Source organism: Anguilla rostrata, chromosome 18 (genome assembly GCF_018555375.3).
Source record: "Anguilla rostrata isolate EN2019 chromosome 18, ASM1855537v3, whole genome shotgun sequence".
In the NCBI taxonomy this organism is placed as follows: Eukaryota; Metazoa; Chordata; class Actinopteri; order Anguilliformes; family Anguillidae; genus Anguilla; species Anguilla rostrata.
Window position 1 is genome coordinate 7,775,229 of NC_057950.1, and position 14,486 is coordinate 7,789,714.

The following is a 14,486-nucleotide window of genomic DNA, read 5'->3' on the forward strand; positions in this document are numbered from 1 at the left end:
ACTGAGCTTACCTTTGCCTGAATTAAGTGTTTTTCTTTTAAGGATTGGGACATAACCAGAAAACTGAAGGTACTGCATCACAGTTACAGGGACAGGCTAGGGCTTTGTTCTGGGTTCGAACATGGTCCCACATAATCTTGGAAGCCACAAACAATTGAAAATTCTAAAATTCCACTATGTTTTGTTTGGGGGGAAAAATACTTTTAAATGGCCTGAAATTACCTCACTTCACATTGACTGGTGAGGTTATGTTAGGATAGGTTCTCGGTAAGCCAGGAAACATTTATAGACTTCTGCTATATAGCCGGCCGTTGGTTTATCATAATGCATCTGATCTCACGAACATGATCATTCAGTCAAATCTTTACCAGCATTTCAGAACAAAGGAAATCATGTGGGATCAAAGAACTTTATTCAGCAAATTGTTATATTTAAATGTACAGTTTACTAGCTTACAGAACAGGTAACATATCAGATTATGTAGACATATAAAAATACAATAGTGCAATAGTTAGTTTAGAATTACTTGGAGCCCTACATTTACAACTTGGATGTTTTTGCCCTTGTACTGATTTTGGGGGGTGAGCTATTTGGTCACTCTGTGAGTCGTGAGCGTGGACCTCGCAGGTTATTGGTCTGATTTCTGGTGGGGCACTGCCCTTTCTACTCTTGTGCATGATAATTTGACCTCAGTTGTTCAGTATGCATCCAGCACTATTCACTGATTGTGTGTGGAGAATCTAAGCTGTGCTTTTCTGGGTAAGAGTAGATGCTGAATGCATCAGTTTGTGAAATGAGCACTTTGTGTGCATATTACAATCTACAGTGATTTAAGAAAAATAAAAAATAAGCCACCGCATTGGCCATATGTCATTTTGGCTCAAGACAATCAGTTCATTAACATATAAAGATTGTAACGGCAACAGCAGTAACAGCATTTTAAGAGAAGTTGATTCTCGGCTCAAAATAATTTTACACAAAGAATGACATGAGGGGAAGGATTTGTAGATTCCATCAATCACATGAGACAGGTAGGCATGGGCTCTCAATCGATCACGAGACAGGTAGGCATGGGCTCTCAATCGATCACGAGACAGGTAGGCATGGGCTCTCAATCGATCACGAGACAGGTAGGCATGGGCTCTCAATCGATCACGAGACAGGTAGGCATGGCCTCTCGATTGATCACATGAGACAGGTAGGCATGGGCTCTCAATCGATCACGAGACAGGTAGGCATGGGCTCTCAATCGATCACATGAGACAGGTAGGCATGGGCTCTCAATCGATCACAGAGACAGGTAGGCATGGGCTCTCAATCGATCACAGACGTAGATGCTCTCATGATCACGAGACAGGTAGGCATGGGCTCTCAATCGATCACATGAGACAGGTAGGCATGGGCTCTCAATCGATCACGAGACAGGTAGGCATGGGCTCTCAATCGATCACGAGACAGGTAGGCATGGGCTCTCAATCGATCACGAGACAGGTAGGCATGGGCTCTCAATCGATCACGAGACAGGTAGGCATGGCCTCTCGATTGATCACATGAGACAGGTAGGCATGGCCTCTCGATTGATCACATGAGACAGGTAGGCATGGGCTCTCAATCGATCACATGAGACAGGTAGGCATGGGCTATCAATGTGACAACATAATGGTATGCAATGAAACAAACAAAAAAAAAGTAAGAAAATGAAGTGCAACATGGATAATGCGTGACTACTAAATGTAAGAAATGTGTAAGTAATACATGTTAAGTAAAGAATATACAAAAATGATGCTATTTTTCATTTCGCTCATTTTGTTACATGGAGCATTTTTTAGATCTTACTTTTACTCGACATTTATTATGTGCAGTGTGTTTACAAGTACATCAGATTTTTTTGTATCTTGTTTTGGCACCCTGCCTTCAAGAGCACCTCGGTTCGCGTCGCCTGGGGTCCACCGGAAAAAAAAACGTTTTCGGCAGCACTCTGCCTCTCCTGAGTCGTCATTCTGACGCGGTTTCTTGTTTCAGACGCAGGAGGCGTCGGTCTCGCAGATCCACATCCAGGTGAAATCGCACGGCGCGTCAGCCCATCGCTCCTCGCCAGGGCCGGTGAGCACACAGCGCGCTCTCCTGTTCTCATCTGGAGATCCAGCCTTCCAGAATCTGGTGAAGAAGCAGAGGGACAGAAGCTCAGCGCTTCAATGGCTGTCTACAGGAACAAAGGGACTGCTCCATTTTATTCTGTCCATAGCCGTCTCTGTTACTGCAGTGTAGGACACTCCAGGCTGTAAATAAGCATTCAGTGGAAGACCCCTCTCTATGGGAGATTATATTGCACTATCCAATGCATAATTCAGGGTCCCATCAGACATACTGCTATGCAAAAACATAACAATGTATGTGCTTTTAATACAGTTTTATTGGCTACTTAAGAAGTAATGTATGTTCAGAAGCGTATTCATAGGTACAGTAAATGCTCATGAATTTTGGTGTTATTGTATAAAATTGGCATGTGTAAAATAAAACGTGAAGTTTTTTTTACTTGAAATGTATATCAGGTGTGTGTGAGTTGAAAATTAATGTGGTTTCAGATAGAAAGTTTCTCCTCTCTTTGTAAGTGCATCCCCTGTAGTATGTGTGTGTGTGTGTGTGTGTGTGTGTTTGCGCGTAAGATGTCTCACGCTTGCTGCAGCAAGGTTCCATCCACCCATTCAAAGGTTCTGTTTGCAGAGTCTTTTAGACCAATCCAGTGATGGCCTCCTTTTGCATGTTGGTTGATAAACTCCTGAACACAGACACAGAATGTTATCTATTTTATACGTGAGGCTGAATGTTGAATCGTCAGACTTGTTCCATGTTTTCATGTCTTATTTTTTTTATGTTTAAGCCTATTTTTATACGGTCGATGGTTTAAGCTCAGTTTTCTGGGGACAGTAAGGGTTTCATTCAGAGTTTCCCTGCTCACTCTGCCAGAGACACTGAAAGACACGTAGCTCACACTGATGCATTCTGGGTCTTTCAGATCCTGATCCTCCTAAATTGCTTGACCACTCAAGTTGAAACTTTGCAGGCTATGTCTTTGTGTCAGTCTCCCATTGGATGTACAATCATAAAAGTCATATATGGCGGCCATCAGCCAATCAGATTTCAGTGGGCATGTGAAATGCTTATCAGTGGCTGATCCTCATGAAACTTGTACGTTTGTTAACAAAAGCTAGACACAACCAATTTTGGGACAAACATTCATCCAGTATGGGTCCTTACAGCTCATTCATAATTACTGCATTCTGTTTGGACCCCGTTAATTACTGCTCACGATTATTATTATTATTATTATCCTCCATCCACTTGCTATCTTATTCATTCATACATTCACAGTAACTCACCTGCTCTTCTTGACTCCTTATAATCACCAGGTCAGCTCCCTGAAGTTTGCAGTCTTGGAGACTGTCCTCCCAGCTCTTCCTCACTGTAGAGAAGAAGTAACACTTGGAGGACAACTGCTTCCAGCCCTCTGGACAGGTGATGCACTGTCCCTCTGTACAGAAAGAAAGAGAAAACAGCTAATAAAACAACAACCTTTTAAAAGAGATAGCACAGATGTAAAAAAAAAAAAAAGGCCATTAAAAACTGATGTATCTCATTTTTTGCTGCCCCCCCCCCCCCCCCCCTTCTTTCTGCAATTTGAAATACCCAATGATTCTCACTCTGTAACACTCATCAAAGGCATCGTTGTAGACACAGGTGGGCACAGGTAAGTGTTTGCTCTTACTCCGGCTGTTGAGGTCTCTCCGTAGCTGGCATCGTCGAGATAGTCTGTTGTAGTCTCTCTGTAGCTGGTTTCTCTCATTGGATAGTCTGTTGTAGTCTCCCTGTAGCTTTGCTTTCTCATTACGTAGGATGTTGAGGTCTCTCTGTTTCTGGTCTCGCTGATTATATACTCTGTTGTAGTCTATCTGTAGCTGGTTTTTCGCATTAGATAGGCTAATGTAGTTTCTCTGTAGCTGGTCTTTCGCATTAGATAGGCTAATGTAGTCTCTCTGTAGCTGGTCTTTCTCATTAGATAGGCTGTTGTAGTCTCTCTGTAGCTGGTCTTTCTCATTAGATAGGCTGTTGTAGTCTCTCTGTAGCTGGTCTTTCTCATTAGATAGGCTGTTGTAGTCTCTCTGTAGCTGGTCTTTCTCATTAGATAGGCTGTTGTAGTCTCTCTGTAGCTGGTCTTTCTCATTAGATAGGCTGTTGTAGTCTCTCTGTAGCTGGTCTTTCTCATTAGATAGGCTGTTGTAGTCTCTCTGTAGCTGGTCTTTCTCATTAGATAGGCTGTTGTAGTCTCTCTGTAGCTGGTCTTTCTCATTAGATAGGCTGTTGTAGTCTCTCTGTAGGTGTTCTTTGTAATCCCTCCAAGTGCAGTTCTGGTCGTTGAGCACCTCCAGGCCTCTCTCTCTCGTATCTAAGACAAAGACATGAGGGAAAAATAAATTGGGGTGGCACCTGCTAAGTTACATAATGCCCCGTATCTATACAGCACTGAGAGTTCAGCGTGTCTCAGGGTTTCACACAGAAATAACTACAAAGGCCACAGACTCAGCACACATCTTCATAGTGCTCTCTGACCTCACATAAGCAACACACAGCTTGGTCCATGCAAACTGCACACAGAAAGGTCCAGTCTGGATTCAAACCGTCTTGCTCTGAGATGACAGTGCTACCCACTGCACCCCGCCCAAACAGAGTCATCCTTATAGGTTCCTATTCTATTAATTCTGATTGAGCGGCAGTGTAGTATAATGGGATTCCGTTTAAAGTCACAGATTCGATTCCCAGGTTGGACACTGCCATTGTACCCTTGAGTATGATACTTAACCTGCATTGCTTCAGTGTATATCCAGCTGTATAAATGGATGATGCTATGTAAAATGTTGTTTAAGTCACTCTGGATAAGAGCGTCTGCTAAATGCCAGTATGTTCATGACTACAAAGCAGAAGGTGTGAGTTTCAGGCTGAGTAATGTTTTGGAAAAAAGATGAGTTTTCTTCATTGTTTTGTGGTGGTTTTTTATTTTGTTTGTTCCTTCTTAGATCCTTAGTTCCTTCTCACCACCTTTTGTTCCTTTTCCACTGAAACTGGAAGTTGGCTTACTATCTTCAGTCTATCCTCTACTGTATTCAATTTAATGTATTGGCTAATATCACACTGTATCATACTCACAGAGGATACACACACATTGTATCACACTCACAGAGGGCGAACACACACACACCCACACACACACCCTGTATCACACTCATAGAGGACACACACACACACACACACTGTATCACACTCACAGAGGACACACACACACTGTACCACACTCACAGAGGACACACACACACACACACACACACACACTTTATCATACTCACAGAGGACACACAGGGCTATGGTGGCCATCAGTAAGATGGCACATAGCAGCCCCAGACCCACTGCAGCCAGTCTGAGGAGATGTGAGCTTTTCCCGCTTTTCACTGCAATCACAAACATCACTCGGGGTGAAACAACGAAACCGCCATCACTACAGCTGAGAGCAGAACTGGGCAAAGAGGGTGGTATCTCTTTCTGTATTTCACACTAACATCAGCTCATAATTATTTCACCAAATCACGTTTAAGCTACATTTACTGGTAAGCTTGTGCCTGGCAACTGATAATTCCTTTAGCATCTCACGTATTAATCCTTTCACTCGGTGGAAACAAAAACCTACATGCACACTGACCCTATAGGAATGTCGATATGCATTACAGGTACACCTCACTGATTCAATATGTCCAACCGCCAAAAGCGGTTGATTTTCACGTTCATAAACATCATCAGCGGCTGCTTCACGATGCGCTATATAGGCGTATCGCCTTAGCCTACCTGCGCTCTTTGCTCCTGAGCTGCTGTGTGAGGTCGCCCCCACTGTGCTGTACAGGTTACGGTCTGGGGAGGTCAGACGTGCGTAAGTGCCCTCGGAAATGCACGTTGTGAATACAGCCATTTCTTATTTCTTGGTCGTTATGAAGAGTGCGCAACGAATGGTCTGCATGGTCTTTTTATAGGGCTTGGGTCATGTCACTGTCATCTGCTGTATTTTATCTGAAAGAGGAACAAATCACAGTTTACCCTGTTTTTCTAAATAAATTTTGTGTGGGCGGCAGTGTTACTGTAATGTTGTAAGCTGCTCTGGGTCAGAGCATCTGCTAAAAGCCTAAAATGTAATTTAACCCTTTTCAAGTGTAAGTTTTTTTAAATGTTTTTTTCCACAAAATTCAGCATTCAAGAACACTTTTCAGCATTAGAATGTTCGGTTCAGAACATTCTAATCACATATTTGTGATCTCAAAGGGTTAATGTAAAGTGTGGACACTGAGAGGAAGGACGGTTTCAGGCCGGGGGGAGGAGGGGGGGAGTGTGGGTGGGGGGAGATCAGAGGCAAGAACAGCATGACTGACCTGGGGAAGAATTCAAACCCGAAGAGTTTCATGAACGATGTATGTTTCCACCTGTTTGTGTCTGTTATTTCTATCTTTAATGTCTCATTACAATGATGTATACGTTTCACCATTTGACAGAAACAGCTGTTTTTGTGTTGTGTGCCCCAATTCTCAGGGAAATGAATACAATTGGCTCTTTTACACTACCTTTTAAAACAAACAATGAAGTACAATTTTTGGCAGCATGCTATACAGTGGTCCACAAGGGAGGGCCTTGGTAAAGCTTAATGTTTTAACTGAAATGTTTAAGGTCTCATTGATGACCGTGAGAACAGAGGAGGCAGCCCTGAGAGAGGGGAGACGTGGTACAAAGGAAAAATGATGAGAATTACTCCAGGTAGTGCATTTCTTCTTGTCGGTGTCTCCAGGTTGAGCACTTCCTATTGTCGTGTGTCTCCAGGTAATGCACTTCCTGTTGTCATGTGTCTCCAGGTAGTGCACTTCCTGTTGTCATGTGTCTCCAGGTAGTGCACTTCCTATTGTCATGTGTCTCCAGGGGTGCATCCCATTTTCCCTCCTCACCTCCTTTCCTCCACTCCCCCTCTACCACTTCTCTCCAATCCGGAAGTATGAGAAGGAAAGGAAGGGAGTAGATGAGTTTGAAGCCACTTTGCCAATACAGTAGTGTGCCCAAACAAATGCCTGCAGTTACATTGTCCAATTACCTATATTTGTTTAATCAACAATGATTAATCAGCTATGAGGTTTTTAATAAAACTAATTTATGTTTAATATTAATCTTTAATGTCTTTATAGTCTTCACAATAGATGTGTTCACACATTGCTGTATGCACACTATAGCAAAGTATAGTCATGTGAAACTGTGTTGTGGAAATACTGATGTGTTCCCACAAACACTGAGTAAGTTACTAAGTATTTTATAGTCACAGCATTTACTGTAGGTGGGGCATTAAATGCAGCAAAAATTAAGTTATACTATAATGTGACTAAAATACTGTGTTCTTTTCATTGACTAAAATATATATGATTTTTGTCATTTGTGTCTAGACTAAAATTAATTAAGAAAGCATTGTTAAAATATGACTAAAACTAAAATGCATTTAAAAAAAAAAAGATTAAAACCATGACTACATCAAAAAACTCCTGGAAAAAACAACACTGGGTTCATTTATGAAATGGGAAACACCAGCTTGAAGTGTATTGCTTCATCATGTGTGTTGAGAAATGTATTGACTAATTTCTAGGAATATTGCAAAATATCCCCTAAGATCCTCTCCTCTTTTTCTTTGCAGAAAAAGGTTTATGTCGGCTAATTAAATGTAAAAAAATAAAAGTAATACAAGTGTTTTGATGACAAAAACACATTGCAGTGAAATTATTTTCAAAAGTATTATTTTATTTTCATTGAAAGTCCCTTGTAATGTGGGTTTCAACATAGCACAGTACCAGTATATGATTCTTGAGATTAAGACCAGGGGCTGATGTCCCCTACAGAGGACAGAAAATGAATGGCTGGTCATTAAGAGAATATACCAATTATTGCTACTTTACTCTCAATGGGGTATATCCGAATATAACCAACAGAATATCTTATTAGGTAAAAATGGCAAAATATTTTCTGAAAATATGCTGCAACTGTAAAATGGTAAAAATAAATAAATATATATATATGTGTGTGTGTGTGTGTGTGTGTGTGTAACTACCATGCAATAAAAGCTTACTGTCTGTACTTTTTTCATATTTACCTTTTGATCTCAAATGCCTTAAGTATATAGAAGTATATAGGAAAAGTTTTAAAAAATTTACCCTACCGTTGGCACACTTTTGGAGGGAACTGTACATGTTAATGAGATTGTGTGTTGGTTCATTCAGTACAGTATGCGTATGACATTGTGTGTATATTTTTTATTTATTATTAATTCATTAATTACATTTTTTTTTTATATCAGAACTGTTCTTGTGCATTTCTATTTTCAGTTACAGAGTTTACTGACATTATTCTCTTGCATCTCCAAAACAAGATAAAAATAAAATTCATGGTAGGCTACTATATATAAAATGTGTAGTGAGTATATTATATCATATATTGTTTTATAACCATTTTTTATGTTTTATTGTATATTATTATTATTATTATTATTATAAAACTGACAGCAATTTATTGTTGAACATTGTTCAAATTTATCAATTCCTTTTGATAAATAGTTAGAGAAATCACTGTGGTTTGAAAAAAAGAGGACAATGATTTTCATTTGTGACACCACACAGCATCTCAGTGAGGCACACATTGGATACATTATGTTTTGGAATTTTTGTATTTTCAAAGCGTAAATTATGCCTGAGATAATCTCTGGACATTGGTAAAGAGAATCATTAATCTACCAAAGGGCCTGGCCTTAGTTTGAGTGGGGTGGAAATGAGAAAAATTGTTATTATTTGGTTTAATTTTTATTCAAAATTTTATGAATCTTTTGATATAAGGTGCAGATTTGGTGTCAGTTCTAATACCTTAAATAGCACCTCACACAAGACCTTCAAAATACCTTCATGTAGGTTGTAGAAACATGTATGTCAAATAAAGAGTTTGTTTTTTTATGTAAAAGAGATGTTAAATAAAGGCTCTGTGTAAGCTTCAGTGGAAGTTGTGATTCACTGTTGATGCAAGAAATAGACAATTGGAAAGTATAAATACAGGCACAATTAGATTAGATGCCAGCGTATAAGACTGTGCTGTGGGAGTGACCCAGTACTTCCTGTTTCCCTTCCCTCTTCCACTTCCTGAAAAGTCATCTGGCATTCTGTCATTACCACGGTGATCAGAGAGCTTGAATGCCCACTGGAAAAAGAGACTCCTTTTTAATGACTGTGAGACGGACCAGTAGCACACACTTTCAATGATGGAATTTAAACAAGACTAACCGCTTTTATAAATAATTTTAAAAAACTGAGCAATGGGTAGATTCATTATCCTTCCACTGTATTCACTATTTGTCATTTTAGCTCAGACAATCAGCTCGGTAAAATATATAGAGATTGTAACGGCAATAGCAGTGACAGCATCGTGATAGCAGTTGATTCTCTGTTCAAAATCATTTTGACACGGTTTCTCGTTTCAGACGCAGGAGGCGTCGGCCTCGCAGATCCACATCCAGGTGAAATCGCACGGCGCGTCGGCCCATAACTCCTCGCCAGGGCCGGTGAGCACACAGCGCGCTCTCCTGTTCTCATCTGGAGATCCAGCCTTCCAGAATCTGGTGAAGAAGCAGAGGGACAGAAGCTCAGCGCTTCAATGGCTGTCTACAGGAACAGAGGGACTGCTTCATTTCATTCTGTCCATAGCCGTCTCTGTTACTGCAGTGTAGGACACTCCAGGCTGTAAATAAGCATTCAGTGGAAGACCCCTCTCTATGAGAGATTACATTACACTATCCAATGCATAATTCAGGGTCCCATCAGACATACTGCTATGTGGCAGAATGTGTAAAAAGACATATATTGAATGTAATAAATGCAAAATTATTACAATGTATGTGCTTTTAATATAGGGTTATAATATACTAAATAGAGTTTTAATATATGTTCATAAGAACTTGAGCTTGACAGTAACATTAAGATATGACGATACAGCTATAGAAGGATATTTAAATGTATGCTTTTTTGACTTGAAATGTAGATCATGTGTACGTGGGTTGGAAATGAATGTTTCATTGAGGAAGTTTCTGCTCTCTGTAAGTGCATCCCCTGTACTGTTTGTGTGTGTGTGTGTGTGTGTGTGTGCGCGTGTGTGCGTGTGTCTCACGCTTGCTGCAGCAAGGTTCCGTCCACCCATTCAAAGGTTCTGTCTTTAGAGTCTTTTAGACCAATCCAGTGATGGCCTCCTTTTGCATGTTGGTTGATAAACTCCTGAACACAGACACAGAATGTTATCTATTTTATACGTGAGGCTGAATGTTGAATCGTCAGACTTGTTCTGTGTTTTCATGTCTTACTTTTTATGTTTAAGCTCAGTTTTTTGTGCAAAACAAAGTCCCTTTGGGGAAATCAGAGACACTGAGAGACACAGACCACACTGATGCATTCTGGGTCTGTCAGATCCTGAACAGCAACATGAAGCACACCACACCACACTCTTAAATGAGAGATCAAACACACATATCAAAATAAGACCCAACAAGATATGAGAAACAACTTTACAGCAGCTACTCACCAATCTATACCTGCAAATTTAGATCTTTTTCCTTTCTATTTATTTCAAATCTTGTTTGAACGCATTTATTATTTAAATTCCTTTCAACCTTAACTGTTTTATCTACATAATTGTTCAAAGTTAAGTTTTTAATGGCTTTATCCTATTTCAGTTATTTTGTGTGTACTTTATTGTTAATAATAATAATAATCCTCCCATCCACTTGCTATCTTATTCATTCATTCATTCATTCATTCATTCAGTCATTAATTCATTCATTCGTTCATTCATTCACAGTAACTCACCTGTTCTTCTTGACTCTTTATAATCACCAGGTCAGCTCCCTGAAGTTTGCAGTCTTGGAGACTGTCCTCCCAGCTCTTCCTGAGTGTAGAGAAGAAGTAACACTTGGAGGAAAACTGCTTCCAGTCCCCTGGACAGGTGATGCATTGTCCCTCTTTAAAGAAAGATACAAAAAAACAATTTTTGTCTAATGCAGATGCAGGACTGCTAATAAAACTACAAATACTACATTTAGGAAAATAAAGAGATCATGCTGATGTTAAAAAGGCAATTCATATCTGCCTTGTTTAATTTTAATGCTACCCCCCCCTGCTTTCTGCAATTTGAAATGCCCACTGATGCTTGCTCTGCAACACTCATCAAACACTCATCATTGTAGACACAGGTGGGCACAGACAAGCATGCATGCGCGCTCTCCCGCGAAACACCGGAGGTTTCCGTCACTTCGTTTCACACTGCGGTCAACAGGTAGGGCTCGCACAGACGCGAGCTGGAGGAAGGCATGTCACCTGCAGCTCAACAGGCAAACTGCAAACCCCTGGTTGACCAGTGGGGGGGGGGGGTGCTGATGTGATGTAGACCAGGTGCCACCACTCACTCTGTGAACTAGGGGGATAAAAAATAAGGGGGGGGGGGGGGTTTTCTAGCTCTGCAGTGTAGTTTCTGTGTGGTTGGTGCTGGTTCTTACTCAGGCTGGTGCAGTCTTTCTGTAGCTGGTATAGTCTCGATAGTCTGTCATAGTCTCTCTGTAGCTGGTCTTTCTTATTAGATAGGCTGTTGTAGTCTGTCTGCAGCTGATTTTTCCTTCTATATAGGCTGTAGTAGTCTCTCCGTAGCTGGTATTCCTTATCAGATAGCCTGGTGCAGTCTTCCTGTAGTTCGTATTTCTCATTAGATAGCCTGGTGCAGTCTTCCTGTAGCTCGTATTTCTCATTAGATAGCCTGGTGCAGTCTTCCTGTAGCCGGTCCTTCTCATTAGATAGGCTGTTGTAGTCTCTCTGTAATTGCTCTTTGTAATCCATCCAAGTGCATTTCCGGGCGTTGAGCCTCTCCAGGCCTCTCGCATCTAAGACAAAGACAGGAGGGGAAGTTACATCATGCCCTGCATCTATACGGCACTGAGAGTTTGGCATGTCTCAGGGTTTCACACAGAAATAACTACAAAGGCCACAGACTCAGCACGCATGTTTAAATGGGAGGGATGAGGGTTTCCGGGGATTGGGATGTCTCATTGCGTACCAGCGACCCCTGCTGGTCAATCGTGTGCCTAGAAGTTCTGATGAGCCTGATGAGACCTGGAGTGTAATCATATTTGGCCATTAGGGAGGAAGGAATGTTTTTTTTTTTTAAAGACATACTAGGGTGGCCATTTTATACAATTGAATGAAGGCTTCTCTGTTTTCCATTGTCTTTGGAAGGTTTTATTATTTCTGTGAAGAAACATCAGAACACAAAACCATCCAGATAATAGATGTAATAATGACCGCTCAACATAGCCAAAGACAACTACAACATAGAGCCACTGCTGCCATTTGGAGGTGGAGTTTCAGCTCCACGACACAAAAGCTATCTATATGTCATGACTGGCCTTATCACACAGTAGCAACGCATGCAGCATAATGTCGATCATACTCACAGAGGATACACTCACCCACTGTATCATTAAAAAAAATGTTTTAACTTTTATTTAACCTGGAAAAACCCCATTGAGATTGAAATCTCTTACACAATGGGGACCTGACATCACACACAAAATAACAAAGTTACACAAGACAGCAGACAAACAAGTTACAGACATCAAATGGAGAAAGAGACGGTAGTGTACCAGTAATTAAAAAGCACAGCAGAGGTTAAAAACACGAGCATATTTCAGTCACAGAGTCATGAATTACATATTTATAATGCACACACTGTATCACACTCACAAAGGACAAACACACTTTATCATACTCACAGAGGACACACACACACACTGTATCACACTCACAGAGGACACACACACACACACTGTATCATACAGAGGACACATACACACTGTATCACACTCACAGAAGACACGCACACATACTGTATCATACTCACAGAGGACACGTACACACTGTATCACACTCACAGAGGACACACACACACTGTATCATACAGAGGACACACACTGTATCACACTTACAGAGGACACATACACACACTCTGTATCATACAGAGGACACACACTGTATTATACTCACAGAAGACACGCACACACTGTATCATGCTCACAGAGGACACACACACTGTACCACACTCACAGAGGACACACACACACACACACACAGACACACTTTATCATACTCACAGAGGACACACACACACACACACTGTACCACACTCACAAAGGACACACACACACACACACACACAGACACACTTTATCATACTCACAGAGGACACACAGGGCTATGGTGGCCGTCAGTAAGATGGCACATAGCAGCCCCAGACCCACTGCAGCCAGTCTGAGGAGATGTGAGCTTTTCCCGCTTTTCACTGCAATCACAAGCATCACTCGGGGTGAAACAACGAAACCACCATCACTACAGCTGAGAGCAGAACTGGGCAAAGAGGGTGGTATCTCTTTCTGTATTTCACACTAATTTCAGCTCATAATTATTTCACCAAATCATATGTTTGATCTGAAGTTTAAGCTACACTTACTGGTAAGCTTCTGCCTGGCAGCTTACAATAATTGTTTTAGCACCAAACATTCAAAAAAAAGAAAAAACCTGTATGCACACTGACCCTAGAGGAATGTAATCCCTCACACCTGGTACCCAGAAATGAAGGTCATGTCAACATTACTCTCAATATGCACCACAGATACACCTCTCGCTGATTCAACATATCCAACCACTGAAAACCAAAATGCTTTCATTCTTTGGCTCAAATTATTAGGTAAATTTTTCCACGCATAGACATCATCAGCAGCTGCATAGGTGTATCATCTTAGCCTACCTGTGCTCTTTGCTCCTGAGCTGCTGTGTGAGGTCGCCCCCACTGTGCTGTACACGTTAAGGTCTGGGGAGTTCAGACTTGCGTATGTGCCCTCGGAAATGGACGTTGTAGACGCAGCCATTTCTGTACCGTTATGAAGAGTGCGCTACTAACGGTCCGCCTGGATCTTTTTAAACGTCTATTGCGTCGTGTCAATGTGATTTGCCGTATTTTAGCTGAAGAGGAACTGGCATTGACAAATCAGGCTTCCGTTTATCCATCTGTTTCTGCGTGAAATTCACACACACCGAGAAATGTATCAATAGTGTTCGGGCAGCAGTGTGGTGTAAGGTTTTGGGAAGTGAGCTTGTGACCTAAAGGTTTCAGGTTCAATTGGCAGGCAGGACACTGCTGTACACTTGAAGTAGTTGTCAAAGTCACTCTGGGTCAGAGCTTCTGCTAAATGCCTGTAATGCAGTTTAACCCTTTGAAGAAGAAGTTTTTTATTTCTGCCAGGAGGAGCCTGGTTATTGTTATTATTATTATTATTATCTCCGCCAGGC

General features: G+C 41.2%; 2 protein-coding genes across 3 annotated transcripts; both read right to left on the reverse strand.

Moving 5' to 3' along the window:
• Positions 1-1,387: 1,387 nt before the first annotated feature.
• On the reverse strand, positions 1,388-6,082 carry LOC135245218 (low affinity immunoglobulin epsilon Fc receptor-like). The gene is made up of 6 exons (XM_064318136.1): positions 5,893-6,082; positions 5,400-5,501; positions 3,702-4,444; positions 3,381-3,557; positions 2,676-2,779; positions 1,388-2,157 (listed from the first exon to the last, which is right to left on the reverse strand). Exons 1-6 carry the CDS (start codon positions 6,011-6,013, stop codon positions 2,019-2,021), a joined length of 1,386 nt encoding a protein of 461 aa, XP_064174206.1. The 5' UTR covers positions 6,014-6,082; the 3' UTR covers positions 1,388-2,018.
• A 2,281-nt stretch (positions 6,083-8,363) lies between these two features.
• On the reverse strand, positions 8,364-14,251 carry LOC135245028 (C-type lectin domain family 4 member G-like). 2 transcript variants are annotated; one of them, XM_064317785.1, is made up of 6 exons: positions 13,945-14,251; positions 13,378-13,479; positions 11,648-12,025; positions 10,962-11,113; positions 10,270-10,397; positions 8,364-9,721 (listed from the first exon to the last, which is right to left on the reverse strand). In XM_064317785.1, exons 1-6 carry the CDS (start codon positions 14,063-14,065, stop codon positions 9,583-9,585), a joined length of 1,020 nt encoding a protein of 339 aa, XP_064173855.1. In that variant the 5' UTR covers positions 14,066-14,251; the 3' UTR covers positions 8,364-9,582. The 2 variants fall into 2 exon arrangements, with proteins under 2 accessions (XP_064173855.1, XP_064173856.1); XM_064317786.1 differs by having other exon boundaries at positions 8,367-9,721; positions 10,270-10,373; positions 13,945-14,246.
• Positions 14,252-14,486: the final 235 nt, after the last annotated feature.